The 17793-nt window shown below is 41.4% G+C and overlaps 2 protein-coding genes across 2 annotated transcripts in view; one reads left to right on the plus strand and one right to left on the minus strand.

Annotated features, from left to right (window-relative positions):
• The window catches only part of LOC145434026 (ribosomal protein S6 kinase alpha-3-like), a 59427-nt gene that overhangs the window by 15146 nt on the left and 26488 nt on the right, over positions 1-17793 (plus strand). The window lies entirely within an intron of this gene.
• LOC145434018 (uncharacterized) overlaps positions 1-17793 on the minus strand; it is a 33015-nt gene that overhangs the window by 3849 nt on the left and 11373 nt on the right. The window contains exons 15-36 of the mRNA XM_080311294.1: positions 17425-17559; positions 17179-17365; positions 15967-16227; positions 14372-14488; positions 14117-14319; positions 13305-13578; positions 11893-12189; positions 11683-11832; positions 9621-9848; positions 8930-9112; positions 7757-7911; positions 7603-7698; positions 6807-6921; positions 6600-6743; positions 4469-4600; positions 4263-4411; positions 3458-3647; positions 2934-3043; positions 2739-2875; positions 1961-2205; positions 1228-1361; positions 651-798 (exon numbers count right to left, since the gene is read on the minus strand). Coding sequence (XP_080167420.1) covers positions 651-798; positions 1228-1361; positions 1961-2205; positions 2739-2875; positions 2934-3043; positions 3458-3647; positions 4263-4411; positions 4469-4600; positions 6600-6743; positions 6807-6921; positions 7603-7698; positions 7757-7911; positions 8930-9112; positions 9621-9848; positions 11683-11832; positions 11893-12189; positions 13305-13578; positions 14117-14319; positions 14372-14488; positions 15967-16227; positions 17179-17365; positions 17425-17559 — 3790 coding nt within the window. The remainder of the gene's footprint in view (positions 1-650; positions 799-1227; positions 1362-1960; positions 2206-2738; positions 2876-2933; positions 3044-3457; positions 3648-4262; positions 4412-4468; positions 4601-6599; positions 6744-6806; positions 6922-7602; positions 7699-7756; positions 7912-8929; positions 9113-9620; positions 9849-11682; positions 11833-11892; positions 12190-13304; positions 13579-14116; positions 14320-14371; positions 14489-15966; positions 16228-17178; positions 17366-17424; positions 17560-17793) is intronic.

Consider the following 17793-nt stretch of genomic DNA (forward strand, 5'->3'; position numbering starts at 1 on the left):
GTTCCCATTCCTTGTTCTTGTTTCTGTTCAAAGCATTCGCGGTGAGTGAAACACTCTTAAAAATGTACTACGCAGCGGGATTCTCTTGAACCGGAGTCCAACCGAATATAGATTCAAAACAATCTAAACTGGAGCATGTATCAAGAAACCAAAACACATCAAAAATGAGTATTCATTCAAACGAAACAGAGGAGGGTGCGATAAGAGAGCTAAGCAGCTAAATTAATATGTAATTAATATGTAACAATACCGTGTCAGTAATAATTGCTTTCATAATGAAAGGTGTCGCGGGCCGCAAAATAAACGTCTGCGGGCCGCGGGTTGAGAACCACTGATTTAGATAGTTCAAATACACCCCATTATGCCACTGCACAGAAAATAATGCCACTTCTACACAAGATAACGATAATTCGCTATTTTTTGACCACTTTTGACAATGCTGTGGGCTAATCACGACTTCGCAAAAATGTCATTTCCACGTTGAGCATCCAGGGCTGCCACGTCGGAAAAACAGCATCAGAGTAATTCTCGTTGATAATATAACTTTCAGTGGAAAGGGGCGTATCATCGTCCCCACTACTTGTCTCGACCCATTACAATTATTACTCGATTTGGATTCTGACCCCTAATAGTAATACAACCACACCAACCTGCATGCAGATATAATCTCCGGGCATGAAGGCGGTTGGATGCAAAACCATACACAAGTGACGCCGGAAATTATCCGACGTGCCTTCAAAGAGCTCAAGACCGTCCACCATTTTTCGGCATATCTGGTTGTAAATATCCGCGCACAACCTGTTAAATCACAACACGTTGCCGGACTTCACTGGAAATAGCTTCTTGGAGGTACAGAACTTCAATATACAATTGAATAGTATATTCATATTGAAATGAACCCGAATAATTTCGGCTGACACTCGTCAGGGGTAATCGTCAGCAACTAGTAGAGAATTCAATAGAACACGTCATGACGTCATATTTTGTGATACGATTGTTGATATAGGATGTTCTTTTGACTCGAGTCATCACAACCCTGACCTGAGTAACAATGCTGCCTACTCTACCCGATACACTTACAATATGTGAAAAGGGCTAACGCTTGCAAAACACTCTCACACCGCCCCGGATGGGAAGTCATGGTCATCAGCCTTATCAATCCTCGTCTCATTCCAACGGAAAACTGATGATCACATGAGCGAACGCACGTCAACAAGGTAGACTCACCCAAACGGTAAATCCGGGAAGAGCTTCATCACGTCGACGCCCTGATTCTTCATCCACATATAGTCGTAATACTGCACCACGTGGTCGTACAGCGTTTTGTCGAATTTCAAATCCGTCATGTAACTCTTCACGCTCTTGAAAAAACGGAACATGACATAACCCCGGGAGACGACATTTGCATCAAATTAGATAGATATGTTTTTAGTCGTCACACGAATTAAAAGAGAGAAAAGATATACAGTCGACTCTGCTTAATTCATACATAGGCCTGCATATGGCACAATAAGAAGTACTTCTTTCGTTTTAACACATGATGAGCGGTTACAGTGAAACAATGACAATCCATGCAGTAACAATCGAAAATGAACTCACACGAGGCCGTGCCACTCACGTGCCAGCTTCGTGGTCGCAGTTAGTTGCCTTGTTGGATATATCAAAAAGTACCATTTGAACCCTATATACAGTATTTTTTGAAAGGTTCCGTATCGAAAATGCTGCACAATACAACTAACATGAAGGTATGAGCATAACTAACAGCCGTTTCATGAGATCTGTGCCAATTACTGCAGTATAGCGGAGCCGTAATTATTTCAATATGCAACAGTACCGTATTTTGCATGCGTTGTTTGGCTTTAACACTGAATTAAGCGCAGTCTATGGTATACCAAAATGGAAATATAGAACAGGAGAGAAGAAAATATTCAATTGTGTACATGTCACAAACCAAACATACCGTGACTCGCTGTTCGTACCACACTCGCAGAGACTCGTCGTTGGAGAGCGTGGCGGCCACCATGCCGAGCACGTAACCGATCACCAGCTTTCCGCCCACCATCACCAGGCATGAGAAGATCATTTCCTCGAGAGTTTCCGGTTTGATATCGCCATAACCGGTAGAAGTCATGGAAGCGGTCGCCCAGTACCAGCTGTCGATCCACGGTATCGCTTCGTAGCCCATAATGCCTAATTGGATGTAATCTGCAGCGAGGGCGTGTTAGTAGCATGGATATGCCGCAACATCACAAATTGAGATGGTCGGTGCACTTGTGCGTTTTCACTATTTTCACTTGTACTTTTCAGGCATGCACTTTGCATCTTGTGAAGTAGAAACTCGATTTTAGGGTATACTTGCATCAGTTTTGGGAGGGAAAATGTGGAAAAAGTGCCCCTGTAACACTGTAATTGAATATATTTTCAAATATTGCGCCTATTTGTAGTGCCATCGGTCATTTTGCATTAGTTACGAATATACATTATAAAAGCTGCAATTTCAAAAGTGTCCAACTCCGGTTAACTGCGAAAAGTATGCGACCTATTGACCGAATATACTATTGATACTACTCACTTGATCATTTATCATATCTTCATATTCCACTTCTACTGCAAGCAGTTTTGACATGTCTTGGAAATTGCTACTTCTATTCGTAATTGAGTAGATTTCTACTGCTACTCTTGGGTGACAAAGTAATTGCACAGCCGCAACAAAATACTGACAAAACAGCAATTCCTACTTGTCTCGCGCGTCGTGACCCAGGAAAACTGTCCGCATTCTCCGCCAGGACAGGCCAGAAAGTAAAAGATGCAGGCGGCCGCATGCATCAGGAATAACACAGACAAAAGGAACTTGTACATCCTGATGACGAGAACGCTGTGAAAAAATACAACAGTTACAATTCGCCACCAGCGCGACCGCAGCGCAGCCATACTCTCTCCGGATGTCTCTCTCCCACATTCTGCATATGGACGTCAGTTTGAACATGCGTAGAATGCGTAAAATGCGCAAATACGATATCCATTCGAATCGCGAGGCGTAGGTCTGGGAACGCACAATAAATTCGACTGCTAAGGTTTGGACGCACACTGCCGAACATTGATCTGTTTTGGCGGTTATATAAAACGAATGCAGTCAGCTCAAACTTGGTAGTCCAAATGTTTTTCCGATTATATATGAATCCGAATTTTTCAAATTACAGTACAAAGCACAACCTCTTCCACGGTAATATTTTCTACCTACCCCACAATGCTACTTGAAGAAAGTTCATGTTACTAAGATAGGTCCTCTGTATGATAAGGAGAATATAGTTAACATGCATGTTCTACAACAACAAGCACATATATTTGCACAGTGCATAGAGGCGGGGCTACATCATCGAATGCACTCGCCATTGATCTTCAGGCCATGAGACATCATCAATTATAACAAAAAATACCAAACACAACAGATACTCACCAGTGAAGTAGAACGGGGGTCGGTTACTGCGTGCCCGAAGATCTCCAGGGGTATGTTGGTAATAGCGTCTAACAGGAATTTCTTTGGATCCTTGGCGTAATTGGCTTGAATTTTCTCACGGTTGGTGACGTTTGTGCTGAACTTATCAAGGTAGCTGGTATGGAAGGCTATGATCATGTCAGCCACAAACCTGGAAGGGAATAAATAGACCACAAGGCTCAACACGACTGTTCATGCAACCTAGATTTTTACCAGTCATTACCAGATTGCATACGATACGCTGACCTTTATAACATCATTATGGGTTGCCTTCGAAGGCAGTTGTATCACAGTTTTAGTGGTGTTTTGGAATGATGAAAATATTAATAAACTGATACTGAGAACGCGAGCAGAATAGCAAGCGACAAAATAGCCAAATATTCAATATATCGAGTCCCATAATAGCAACTCATTCAAAATAGAGAGTGAGGGCTTGGTGTTAGGTTAGCTTGTGTTATAGTTAAGGATAAGTTCATGTTAAGGTTACCCGTATGTTAAATGATTCGCTATCATGAGAGTCGCTATTCTGAATGCCTCGCTTATGAATCCTTCACTTTTTCAAACTCCTTGCTGTTAAGAAAGCCTTTCTATTTTAAACATGTGCTGTCTTTGGCAAACATTCTCCATCCATCAACAATCAAGACCACAGCGACTTGAAATGATTTTGCAAAAGTAGACCAAGGAGCTCAGCAATATTACAAAAAAATAAGACTTACCATGCCAGGGTAGCAATAGACCTACGGGTACCGCAAAATTAATGACTCACCAGACGTCGATCATATATCCGATAATGTAGAACGCAGACCGATGAGATTGGAAGCACGGCTGATAAATGGTGATGCACGCCGAAAGAAAAGCGAGTATCACGGTGACGTTATCCCATACTCGGCAAAATCGAGACTCCCGATCCATAATCTGAAAATAGAGAACTTGTCAAGAGCTTCGCACGGCAACTCGGAGTTGATCCCTCACATTCGCATATTTCAATTTATCTGCCCCGTCGTACCGCGCTCCGCTCTGGTCGAATTCAATGTCCCTGGTAACGTCCGCCGTGCTGGTCTGACGGACGTAGGTGCCGGAACCTGTCCCTTGAACTTTACGATCCTGGTAAATTTACATCGAGCTGTGTTTACACTGATCGTTTTGTTTTTATTGGAACTACTTGACGTATTGAGTGCTGGAATAGGCTTAGAATTGTAGCCAAGTCACAAGTCAATCTCACTTTTATAGGTTTAACTTGAGTCAAGTCGAGTCATTTTCAATTTACCGCCAAGTCAAGTCCGAGTCCAAGTCATTGTGTTCACTGTTCAGTTTTGAGTTCAATCGGGATCCAGCCACATTTTTCAACTCTGCTCGAGTGATATAGAGTGGCTCGCTTTCATAATATAGTAATTTTCCGGCCCGATTTTCCAAGTATCAGGACTGATAGACGAAATACCAACAACGTGGTGACTTTACTATTAATTTAAGTCACAATGAAATGTCTGACTTCGCTGTCCTAGTCTCGATTCCTATAACTTGGTTCGATTCAAGCACCATGACTCGAGTACAAGTCTAGTAGAGTCATTTTACGCATTTGAGAAAATAGACTGAATCAAGTCGAGTCACCAAAAAATCGTGTTTTTGGCTACTACCACTTCCAGTTATCTGTTTTCAGGCAATGCTACTTATCTTCTACGACTTTGGATTTTGAAAAGTAGAAAGCAGTTTAAGATCAGTTTGGATCAATTTTATGAGTACCGTAATTATCCAAGTATAGTACGCCCCCATGTATAATACGCACCCCTAAAATAGCATGTAAATTCTGGGAAAAAGCCTGTACCCATGTATAGTACGCACCCTGCATTTCAGTACATGAATAGTTCCGATTTCGTATACGATGTCATTCTGTTTTGCGATGTCACTCTTGAACAATCATTACACAACGATCGCTAATCATTATACAATTAGCGGGATTGTCTTTAAACGATAGTAGATAGCAGCCAAAGCCTGCGGCGCGATAGTTCAGGCTAGCGACACGACATCTTGAGCACGAGGAGACCTTTTACAGATGCGATTGCTAATCATTATACAACTAACGGTATTGTCTCTAAACGATAGTAGATAGCTGCCTAAGTCTGCGAGGCCGGCGGCAAGTTAGTTTAGGCCAACGAACCGACATCTTGCGCACGATGCCTATTACAGATGCGATTGCGCCTAGGCTAACGGTTATGTCATGCGCAACAGGTCTGTTGGAGATGCGACTGATTACGCAAGCGATTATATCTTGCGCACATGGCCTCTTGTATATGTATAAATTGCATATGCGCTTGCTCGGGCCTGTCGTTGACGCAATGAATTGGCGAGAATTGCCGCGCGCGAGTGTCTATTAGTGACCTAATTTCGCTCGCGTACAAACAGCAAACCAACTCAGCAGGAGATCGCGTGCTTGTGCACACGACTCTCGTTAATTGGCAACATGCTTCCCACAAATTGGCAGCGCGTTACACTCTATAATACGAATTATTACACGCGCTGGCTGAAAGTGATGCGCGATTGGAAACAAACATGAAGATAGGTGTGATTTCAAGTTTTTGATCGAGGGAGATTTTTTTCAAGGCTTGTTGTACCCATGTATAATACGCACCCCCTTATTTTAGGGCAAAAAATCGTGAAAATTTTGCGCGTTTCACATGGAAAATTACGGTACTAGATTTGCATCCATGTGTGATGTCACTAGTCATGTTGCGTTGGTCGCAAAGATATTTATCTGACAATTTCGAATGTAGCTGACACTGATAACACCCTAAAACAATGTAACCTGGCGTTGGTACTCAAAACAGAAGAACTATAGTGATAGCGATTTCGAAGACATGTCAGAATCCCTTCAAGTGGTAGTAGCAAACGAAAGTCTGAACAATCGTCAACATGGTATAAAAAAGTTGATTTGGTCGTTGTGTTGTAAACTTTTAGCAGTTGATCGCATGTGGCTACTTTGGAGATTGCCAAATGCATCGTCACGGCTTGTTACTGACCCCCTGACCACAATCGTTGCCGATGACATTCCGCCGAAAAATCCGTCGCATACAGCCCAAAGAGGTCGACAAGAATGATAGTTACTGACCTGCGCGATGGAGGTCATCTGGTCGTGAAACTTCGGAAATTTGCCCAAGATCTCGTCCAGATCTTTCTTGCTCAGAACGTTGAGATCGCAATTAGTCAGCGCCACAATGGTACGGGCTCTTGGTGACGCGAAGAGCAGAGATATCTGAACACAGGAGAAAGCAGCTTGACTGTTTGCGCACACGATTCAACGAACGTTGAGATATACTTCTCCGAAATGCTGCCCAGGTCCTAGCACGACGGCGATGGATTGGTCGTTCTCATCCAGGATAGCGACGTTGCCACGTTGAATGAAATACATTTCTTCACCTACGTCGCCACGCCTATCAATGTATAGGATCACTCAGTACTGTACAATGTGTACATTCATGTATTATACACTGAATTCATCACTAGCATCATTGCTTGCAATTGGATTTTAGTATGCTTTAAAGCGGTAGTTTTCAACCTAGGGGTCCCAAAGATATTGATCTTTTTATTTATCAGCTTCCCTAATAGGACATGAGCGAATCTTGGTGAAAGCGCTGTCCTTTCTTAAATTTTGTTGGGTAATTTGCTTCCTAAATAGCCTGCGAGTAGGTTTTAGTGATCACCTTATTAAAATTAAAAGTAGATCGTGGAACATTTTCAAATTGGAAATGGTTCGTGACCATAAAAACGCAACGGCTGTCAAGTTTCAAAGGACAGCATTATTATAGAGCAATTGAATAGTACATTCATATTGAAATGAACCCGAATGTTTTCGGCGGACACTCGTCAGGGGTAATCGTCAGCAACTAGTAGAGAATTGGAAAGAACATTGTATATCAACAATCATATCACAAAATAGAGCAGGTTAACGAACAGAAAATTACATGAAAATAACTAAAAATACAACTTTAAGAAAGGTCACTAGATCCGTAGTAGGAACTGCAGAATCAGTGATTATTCCCAGTCAGGGTCTTATTAATGCAACTAATTGATATAGTTGCAAGACGCTCAGTCTATTACTAAATTTCAAACACCTGCATATCACTCCGTCTTTCATAAAGAGGCTCGGCTGGATATGAGTCGACATAAGCCGGAAAAAGCCTTCCTTTTCTTTACGATCTTCCTCGGAACTAAGCACAAAGTTATCGATAAGACGGCCCACCGGTTAAGAATTGCACCGTAAATTACCCGTCGACGTCATTCAGTTGGAAAGCCTCTTTGATCATGTCGTTGTACATGCTCTGACAGACGCTCGTTCTGATGGAAAGCGGCAAGCCTCTCAACAGGTAGCTAGGACTGACACCCTGCGTTCTATCCCAGAGATAGCAATAGTAGTTCAGGACCTGGAAATATTTCCAATTCTGTCTGCCTCAATCACAAATATTTTAGGCTATCGATCACGTAGATATATCGGCGTCAATGAAGTTTTGAGAAAAACCAGGTGGACGGTTGAATTAATGCAAGGCCATTGAAATATTTTTTCGACCCATTATGTAAATCTAGTTTATTTCTGATAGAAATTACTTTGTCCGAGTCTGTTCCAATATCATGTTGACCCGACTGTATTCGATAATGAGATTTCTAGCGATTTCTGTGGGTTTTATGTTGAGCATCGATGTTAACTGTTAGTAGTTCTTGCATTTTATATCAGTTGGACAAAAAGATACATAAATTGACCTTGTCCAACAAATACATTAGTAATCGTTAGTTCTATTACTTCAGCCGCTCAAGACACACAATGTACAATGCGATGCAATGAACAGATAGGAGGATATCGAAATGACCATTTACGGTCTCTCAATCTCAAAACCGGGGGCTGTTCAGTGACACGACGCAGGCTGATGCTCTTTTTCTGTCTTTTTAGTCATGATCTAGCCAAGTGTTTGAGATCTATGCTCATTTTACACCAGCCCGATCTTGGTTATTATGATTCCTGAGATGCAAACTTATAGCACGCCCACTTTCGCTCAAGACTTTCTGTAAGACAACACTTATGCAGATCGGATGGTGAGATGGAGCCTAGATAAACCGTCAACACTTACGAGGGATTCTGGAGTCGACCTCGGTCGGACTCGAACGCGCGACCCATTTGTGTTGCAGCGGTGCAACGTACCACTACGCTACTAGCGTCTCAGGGTATTCAAAGCGCTAGGCTAGGTTGTCTCGAACTTTCTTTCCCTTTGAGAGGGTGCCGCGAGGTAGGGAAGGTTGAGAACCACTGGTTAACTAGTTATTTCTCAAACAGACTAATCACCGCATTACCTGCTCTTATTCTCATGGCTACATGCCGTCTACTAAGCCATAGCCTATAGATGAGTCGGAAGCGTCTATGAGATACTGCAATGGATAAAGAAATCGCACCTGTCGTTGAGTCCGTTTGTCGACGTCATACACTTTGAAGAACTTGAGAATATCAGAAAGTCGGCCCTTGTAATGGCCCCGTTGCATGTCGTCCGTTTGGATGTTGGCAGCAATCTCACCAAGCACGTACGAATAATACACTGTCCCAAGAATCATTACCACTGTAGCCATAAACATCTCCACCTGTTTTTACATTGAAAGAGCAAAACTTTGGAACAAAGCTAGTAAATTATGTGAATGGAAATCCACAAAAAATAGCAGGATTTGGGTGTTTTATGGAATTAACAAAGTACAGAGCGACAATTAGACATAACAGGTAACATACGTCACTGTCAAGTTTCGGTTACACACTTCCACGTAAGGTGGCTGTAGAATAGATGTTAGGTGTCAAACTGATGGCCAGTAGTGGCATTCTATGGTCAATGACACAACATTTCAAGTAAAGTCGTGGATCGTAAATTCAAGCAAACACAAAACATATGGAGTCAACACTGTGACAAACTGACTATATCACTGTGTTTCTAAAATTTATTGGAAAACATAAGCGCAAGGCCAGATTATTGGAGACAGTCATTTGGCTGATGTGGCTCACATCGGCAATGAATCTTGCGTTACGGTAATTTATGCTTCTATGAAAAACTGTATCAACTCTACAAGAACGATACAAAACCAGAGGAAAGTTGATGCGAACCTGTCTTTCTGCGTGGATATCGCCATATCCGACACAAACCAACGTTGCCGTCGACCAATAAATGCTAACAAAGTACTGATGAGTGTAGGAAACGGCCAAATCCAGTGAAGGAAAGATATGAGAGTTGGATACAATTCTTCCGACCCAGGATTCTGCGTGGCAGTACATTGGGTCGCCGGTGCTGCTGAGGGAGATCCATGCATTTCCGTCCGCATACAGATCAGTGTTCTAGAAGAACGTGCAAGAAATTTGAGAAAAACATCGACCGAGGTCGTTGTACAAATGAGACTGAAAACCTCAAAATCGGGTGCATTATTTTGGTGTTGGTCACTGTGTCCTGGCTTACTACAGCATTTATAACTTCCTTCGCAGACAAGACGTAAAATACTGAAAACGACATCTTACAGGAGAGATTATATCATAACAGCAGCAGACACACGCAATTTAATAGAATTTGTAAACTTTTGACAACGAGAGAGAGAGAGATATGATATTCTTTCTCGCCTGCACCATCGAGATGCTTTGGCGACGGAGTTGCGATACGGCCCCATGAGGTCATCTAGTCTGCGCCCCCGTTTTTTTTCTCCTCCATGCTATCCGTGATTGCTGAGCGCCTAGCAGGATAGCTGCGGATACCATTTTTCGAGTCTTTGGTATGACCCGGCCGGGGATCGAACCCACGACCTACCGCTCGAGAAGCCGGACGCATAACCATTACACTATCTCGCTCGGGAAGTCGTTAAATCCTGTTAGAACTAGGAACTACCAAACAAAGACCATTTCCGGCAAATTTAACATACAAATTTCAAGTAGTAAGCGTCAACTGATAGCCTGCAGGCGGAATGCAGCCCGCAACCGGTTCACTTTGGGTGGTTCACTATGACGGCGTTGAAATGTAACATAGCTGGCCCAATATCGGCAGACAATATGATGATCCCACCATTGATTGAAATTGGCCCTCTTGCTTAAGTTGGATCTAGAATAGCGGTTCATAATTGGGGGGAGAATGTCAATTTTCAGCAGACGTGCTCTACAAATGGTTTTCAGCATCCCATGTAAGATTGTTAGGTGATTAGCAGATTTTCCTCATTACGTTGAGCATCGTCTGGGTCAAGGGTTGGCAACCTTTGTGTGCTCGCAGACCGGTTTCAAAAAACACCAAAGTTCAACGATGAAAATTAATTGCACCGCATAAGTATACGGTCAGTAAAGGGTGCACAGTAGGGTTGCTTAAAAGTAACTTTTTTTCTTTGAGTTCAGGGATTCACAGATTGAATTGCTAGGTTGGCTAAAAACGCTGTACACCAGATTTGGCTCAATTCCAGCCAGTAGAAGCTGACGCAGAGCCAATTGAAATTTTTGAATTTATCATAAAAAATTGGAAATTGTTAAGTTGCCTAAAAGAACGATGTGTCAATTGTTTTTTCAATTTTATGCCAATGGTGTATTCAACTGTTGTTCTTTCTTCAACAACAACAACAATTTGACACAGTACAGTAGTGTAGCACAATTTTTACAATGGTAAATAGTATGTTTATTGATTTTCAGGCAAAATTTATGCAGGGCTCAGCAGAATTAATAACTTGTCTAAAGGTGTCTGCGACAGCAAAAAGGTTGGGAACCACTGTTTCAAACGATTTGTTAGCTACTTTCACGCAGTTGCAGCATGGTGCGGCATATGCCAAGTCTAAAGTAAACCATAAACTCTATCTTACGACACCATGCAGAAAATACGCTGAAAATTTTTTATTTCTAAGAATTTTCATTTCTGTAATTAATGGTCGAGCGTACAACTTTCTTCATTTTTGAATTGAGAGGATAAATTCCAAAATATTTAGCGGACAGGCAGGAGAGCCGCAACGGACTGGCGCTGGTCCGCGGACCGACGATTGAGAACCAATGGTCTGGGAGAATTGAAATTCATAGCAGAATAGGTGTTCTCATTCATTTTTCCAAAAATATAGACAACAATATCTTATAGTTCCCTCCGCTGGCAACGATGCAGAAATGCTGATACACAAAAATATGACATCGAATGAGCCTAAAAGTGTTGATACGGTACCTGAAATATATCAGGCTGGCATGCAGCGAGGAACAGCAGACAAGCCATCCAGTGATGAATGATAATTCCATATAGAACGCTGCTAATATGCTTTATCCATCTCCTTTGATACCTCACGTCGTCCAACCAGTACTCAAAGTATTTCACTACCTGAGACCGTACAGGAAATGATTTATTGGAAAAAAATCAACACACCAGCCATAAATTCACCTTGAAGACTTGCAAAACTTTTGTGAATCTCAACGTGGCGAAAAATTTCCACTGTTGCACTGTCCAGGGACCGGTGGCTGCTGCCATGGCAAACACTTCAAACGGGAACCATGAAATAAAATCAATGGCAAAGCTGGTTTTGATGTATCTCAACGCCGTGCTTGTTGGGTTATACACGGCGATGTCTTTCTTGTTGAAGTAGATCATGTGAAGTTTGATATATTGATCGGCCAGAGAGAGTGCATCCAGCAGATATTGAACGGTTAACAGACCGGCATTATTGGGCAAAATCGCGGCCTGGAAATGGAAAATAGGTTTGGCGAGGGCGCTGAATAGAAAAAAAATACAAAATTGCTATGGTGGCAAAGTTGAGTTTTGCTATTAAACAAAAGCTTAAATTCCATGAAACGCTTGAAATTGTACGCTTTCTTTGCTGGGCAAGCATAAAAATATACCCGCGTGGACAGTAGGCACTCTTGCCAAATAACATAGAACAAGAAATGCGAAGGTATCGTTATATTATAATATTGTTACGCAGCGACAGCCATTCTGGTAATAACATAGTCCCAAACAAAGCAGGCGCGTACCGTACCTTCGCAGCAATGCTTGTCAGCATTTTTTCACATTACATTTCATCAAAATTCTGTGAATTAGACTTGGAATAGCCGGGAAATATCACATTGAGCAAGCAGGACGGGTGTTTTTATTTCAATTCAAAAACTGCGCTGAGATTATAAATCTACATCTCATTCAACTAGAACGGTACCGGAACTAGCAAACTCATCCAGTAGCTTATATTGTGTAGGTTTGGGTGAATGAGAAGCTGAGAATTATATGCAGTAGGTGCCGTATATATTGTAATTTGATGGACTATTATTTGGTAATGCAATACAAACTCAAACTCGAAAAGAAAATTGCCAATACTAAAACAGTAACTTCATGTTATAGACATTCAGTAGACATGTATACTGCACAGCATCTAGGTCGGGGGCGGACAACTTCTCCAGTCGGCGAGCCGGATATGAGAAAATGAAGTACTTGACAGGCCGGATTCCTGACTCGATACATTTATTGCGAATTTAACCAGCTATACAAGGAATAAATCATGTAACGCAAACTTTAGGCGCCAGCCCCTGATCTAGGGAAAGAGTTGCTAGCCTCAATTCGTAACACAGGTCTTTCTATAAGTAAAAAACATTGAAAGTTCATGTTTAAAGTTACCATTTTGTTCCTGAGCAACTGCAGCAGATTGCTTCAAAACATATCTATTTTCACACAAATACACACGAAAGGAAGTCTGAAGCTTTGATAGAAGTAACCCTAAATGCCAGATTACGTCATCTCAACTCATTTTGTGTCACTGTCCAAGGGTGATAGCTGGCCATATCCATAATACGAGATAAAAAAGTCACCTGCAGAGGCACGATGAACATCGTCAAGATGATGAGCACGCATCTGGCGCTCTCATAGATGATATACTCTCTGCTAGATGGGTTGAAAGTGAACGGCAGTAGAAGATACGCCAGAAGACGGCTGACTGGATTCATCTCATCCCTGATCTTTTTAGACGCAGTTAGGTCCTCATCGTTTAGTTTGTTGACAAAAGGATCTTTCGCAACCTTCTCTCCGTAAAGCGAAATCCCGCAGTCCAGTTTTTCGATGCGGTAACGCTGACTCATGTCAATACTGTAAAAAGTCACAGTTGCTCTCGGCCACAGTACGGACTGTTAGTAGTTGACGACTAAATTATGTGCCATAAGTCCCGCGCATTTGGTCGGCACAGATATTTTGATTGACAACAAATCATGATAGAATAATTTAATAGTAAATGCAATGACACATCTCGAACCATAACATGAATAAATGTTTTCAACAAAACCCAAGCATCAAACCACGCTGGTGGTTTTGTTGGGACCTACTTCTATGATGTATCACAGATGGGCAATTTTAAAATTTTGGAATGCAAATCCATCTATTCCAGCTAGAAATTTGAAATTCAAAGCCACAATATGTCATCAAATTGAAGACTCCTGTGGAAACACCCTGGAAAATCTTGCTATCGAATCAATTATTCAATCAGAATTAAATCTTTTTACGATGTCCTGTTATTATAAACCATAAGTGTGGCCCCAAATTATGTTGCAAATTCAGTAGAAATGGGATCACCTCATGAGTAGGTGCAGAAAATTAGAATCGGTTAAGGAAAAAACAATTTTTCGCATACCCATCTCGAATGCTGTTTTTTCTGGTATCGATGGCTTCCAGTATATTCTTCCGGTACATTTCGTTTTTCTCGATTATTTCCATTTGCGATTTCAAAATCGGAAATGAACGCAACACTAGATCAATGTCGTCGCGGGTCAACATGATAATTTCGCAGGATGTGTCAGCAATCACAGTTCTCGGAGATGCGCATCCAAACAAAATCTGAATTCGATTTCACAACGATGGGATTCGGGTTAGTCGAAATGAAATGTACCTCTGTCTCGCCAAAGTAGTCTCCAGGTGTTAAATGATCGATGGTGTGCTTCAGATCTGGCGTCACGACGTAGCAATGTCCTTGTTTGACAATGCAAAGATTACGGGACAAATCGCCCTGAGAAAAGGAGCAACAGATCAAATCAAATATATAAGACGGAAAAAATTCAAGTGGAATCAGTGCAAATAGAGCAAGGAGCTACAATTGTACCACATACTTCAAAGTTTGTTGTTGCCATTGTTAAAATGTGTACTACGTGGTCCATAACTTTGACTGCTACATCATATTTTTCCATATTGGCTTCGTTTTGGAATTTGATCAAATCCGTTTAGTGTGCCAATTACACTTGATAAGAGTCACCCGAAAAGTCTTCCAGTTTTAAGAAATGCATTACTGCGATGGACATTGTGACAGTGTTGGGATGACTCGAGTCATGACTTGACTCGAGTCACCTTTTTCGCATGACTTGACTTGACTCGAGTCACTTTGCTAAAATGACTTGACTTGACTCGGCGTATCAGAAATATGGATTGACTCGTGACTCGGAGCAAAATTCACGAGTCAATTTCAAGTCATCAAGTAATCGGTGTCGATAAAAATCACTGTATCTTGCATATATTCGGATTGTTCGCGAAACTCTGGTGTAACCCTTGAGGGCGACCAATCATTCAATGATCGTGTGTTTCACTGTGCCTCGATTGTTCTCTCACAAATCAATTGACTGCAAACAAAGTGATAGAAGCTTACAACTTACGTTGTCGTAACTCTAGTAGTAAAGTAATAAAGTAGCAAAGTGTCTATTTCTGTTCTTACCTTAACCAAACCTCTTGTTTTATTGAAATTGAATTATAATATAGTTTCTATAGTTCTTAACCATTGGCGCAGGTTCGAATTATATCATATCTATTTATAAATAGGTAATGTATTGCATCTTATCAAGTCGTTTCTCTATTCTCTATTTTGGCCGATAACTATAAACTGAAGCTATGCAATTACGTAGTATACCAGTTCTACGTATAAGTGAGCGATACAGCGTCTTCTTACGTGTATATTTAACTCTATATTCGTTCATCGGTTCGGAATCAATGATCACTCAATCTGTATTTCAGACAGCTAGCAAATTGAAATGACGTGATCATGCCTCATCCTTCGAAAAAGCAACTTGACTTGAAATGTGACTTGACTCGTGACTTGACTTGACTTGACTTGACTCGAGTCACCTCCAAAAATCGAGTGGCTTGACTTGACTCGAGTCACCTTTGAAAATCGATTGACTTGACTTGACTCGAGTCAAAATGCGAAATGACTCGAATTGACTCGTGACTCGAAGGTAGTGACATGATCCCAACACTACATTGTGACAGAAGCAATCTTCAGAGTACAAGTGTATACTGTATAATGCATGCAGGGAATTTTATCAAGAATCTCATAATCTGCAAGCTCTACATAAAATTATATAATCGAAAGGTCAGGTAACTAAAAGAGCTTTAATCATAACTGGATTTTATGATCTCACAAAGGTAACCTGTCACAAGAACAACAGTCCTCGCAAAGAACGATTACCGTATCAATATAATATCAATGTAAAAACCTACCTCATAAATCACTACATCGCCAGCCGCATAGTGGTAAGATTGCGCATGACCGCAAAGCATCGCAACAAAAGACGAATCCACATCATAAAAGAAGGGCAGAGACTTCACCAATTCATTCACACTTTCGTACAGCAACGCGCCGTGCAAGGCTTCGGGGAGTTCCCTGCCAATTGTTTCGATACCAGGGGTGGCGGTGCCCCGATAACGGTGCCATTCCAGAAATCTACAGTCCAAGACTCTCTTTACCAGACAAGTTGGAACCTTGAAAGGATAGTTGAAAATAGTTGAGCCGGCACGAAAATTTGACACTGAGAGCCGGCATCTTGCCGGGTGTAATTTTGGGTGGACAAATATCAGTGAAGAAGATTAGGGTGTGGCAATTCTCAGCAAAACACGAGATACATCAACGAAGTGTGTCGTTACTTGACATTATAATAGGGTTGCTGTAGAATTCCCATGCGCAGTTATGTTCATTAGAAGACTTCATCACCATGGCACAACAACATCTGAATTAGATTATGCAAAGTCACACTGCTGTAATAGCCTACAGGTTAACCCAGCCACTGACGAGCCAAGCCTATTCTAGTCTAGTCCTAGTCAAAGGTAAATGGGTAGGGTTGTCGCAGAAAGCGCATTTATTGTAAAACTACGGTCAAACTATATTGAGAATCACTGACCCGCACTGAAAACCACTATGCAGGAAAAGTTGAATGACACTGTGGTAATATAAGTTCATTTTTCTATATCTTGAAACAGGAAACAAAGCAAAACCATGTGCGTCATTTAGTCCCAAAATGTATAAAATTTTGATCACAAAATAGATGCTAGTTGGTGTGACATTATTGACTTCAATGTTTACCGCATTCAAAGTAGCGGATTTCTTTTGACATGTATCAACACGCAGATCGGTTACTGAGATTTACAATACGAAATCAAGTGATTAAAATTAGAATCAAATTATGGAATACTCTAATGTGCTTTCTCTTAAAAGTGAGCAACAAGGTTATATAATAATGGAGCAATGAGCATTGAGCATACATCCCGCCATATAAAATCATTGGTGGCATTTTCAAATTGTCTTATTATCATCCAAGACATAGCTCAACCATCATGTCAAACAGCATGTAGAAATCTGACTAGAGGAATTTCAACAACATACCAAAGTGAGTGACATGAGCACCTGTGCAATTCAATGTTATTAGATAAACATACCCCATGAACTGTCAAATACTGCGTTGTGGATACAATTGAATTCATGAAGCTCACGAACGCCGCCTCACTGTTGGATACAGTGGATGCAATTACGGCAATCAACCATCCATACAGCAACGTTCCGATGATCATAGTTATCAATGCGAACATGCGACCGGTAGTAGTACTTGCTGATATATCCCCATAACTAATAGATAATAGAACAGAGTGGATTATTCTGGCACCACAACAACGCAGAGAACATACCCGGTGCTGGTCAAGGTAGTAGAAGCCCAGTACATGGTTTTGATGTAATCTTCAAAGTTGCTGGTGTCAAAATCCAAATTGAATACCCATGCCCAAGAGCCAATTCTACATTTTGTCGGGAACAGCGTCTGATCGCTTGAAATGAGAAAATAAAAGCAATGAAAATAGAACGCATGGTGCTACATAAAGGGAGAGAGGGAAAGAAAGGAAAGGACGTAGTTTATTTTTGTCCTTGATGTTTTTGCGGCATATACACCGACTCATGATACACATACACACGATCTGCGCATATGCATATCACGAGTGCACGATATGCATATGCCGCTGGACAAGGAAGGCTGTACACCACCCCTCTATGCTATTCCAGTA

The sequence above is a fragment of the Botryllus schlosseri genome, chromosome 2, assembly GCF_051294905.1.
Source record: "Botryllus schlosseri isolate E-star chromosome 2, Bs_hap1, whole genome shotgun sequence".
In the NCBI taxonomy this organism is placed as follows: domain Eukaryota; kingdom Metazoa; phylum Chordata; class Ascidiacea; order Stolidobranchia; family Styelidae; genus Botryllus; species Botryllus schlosseri.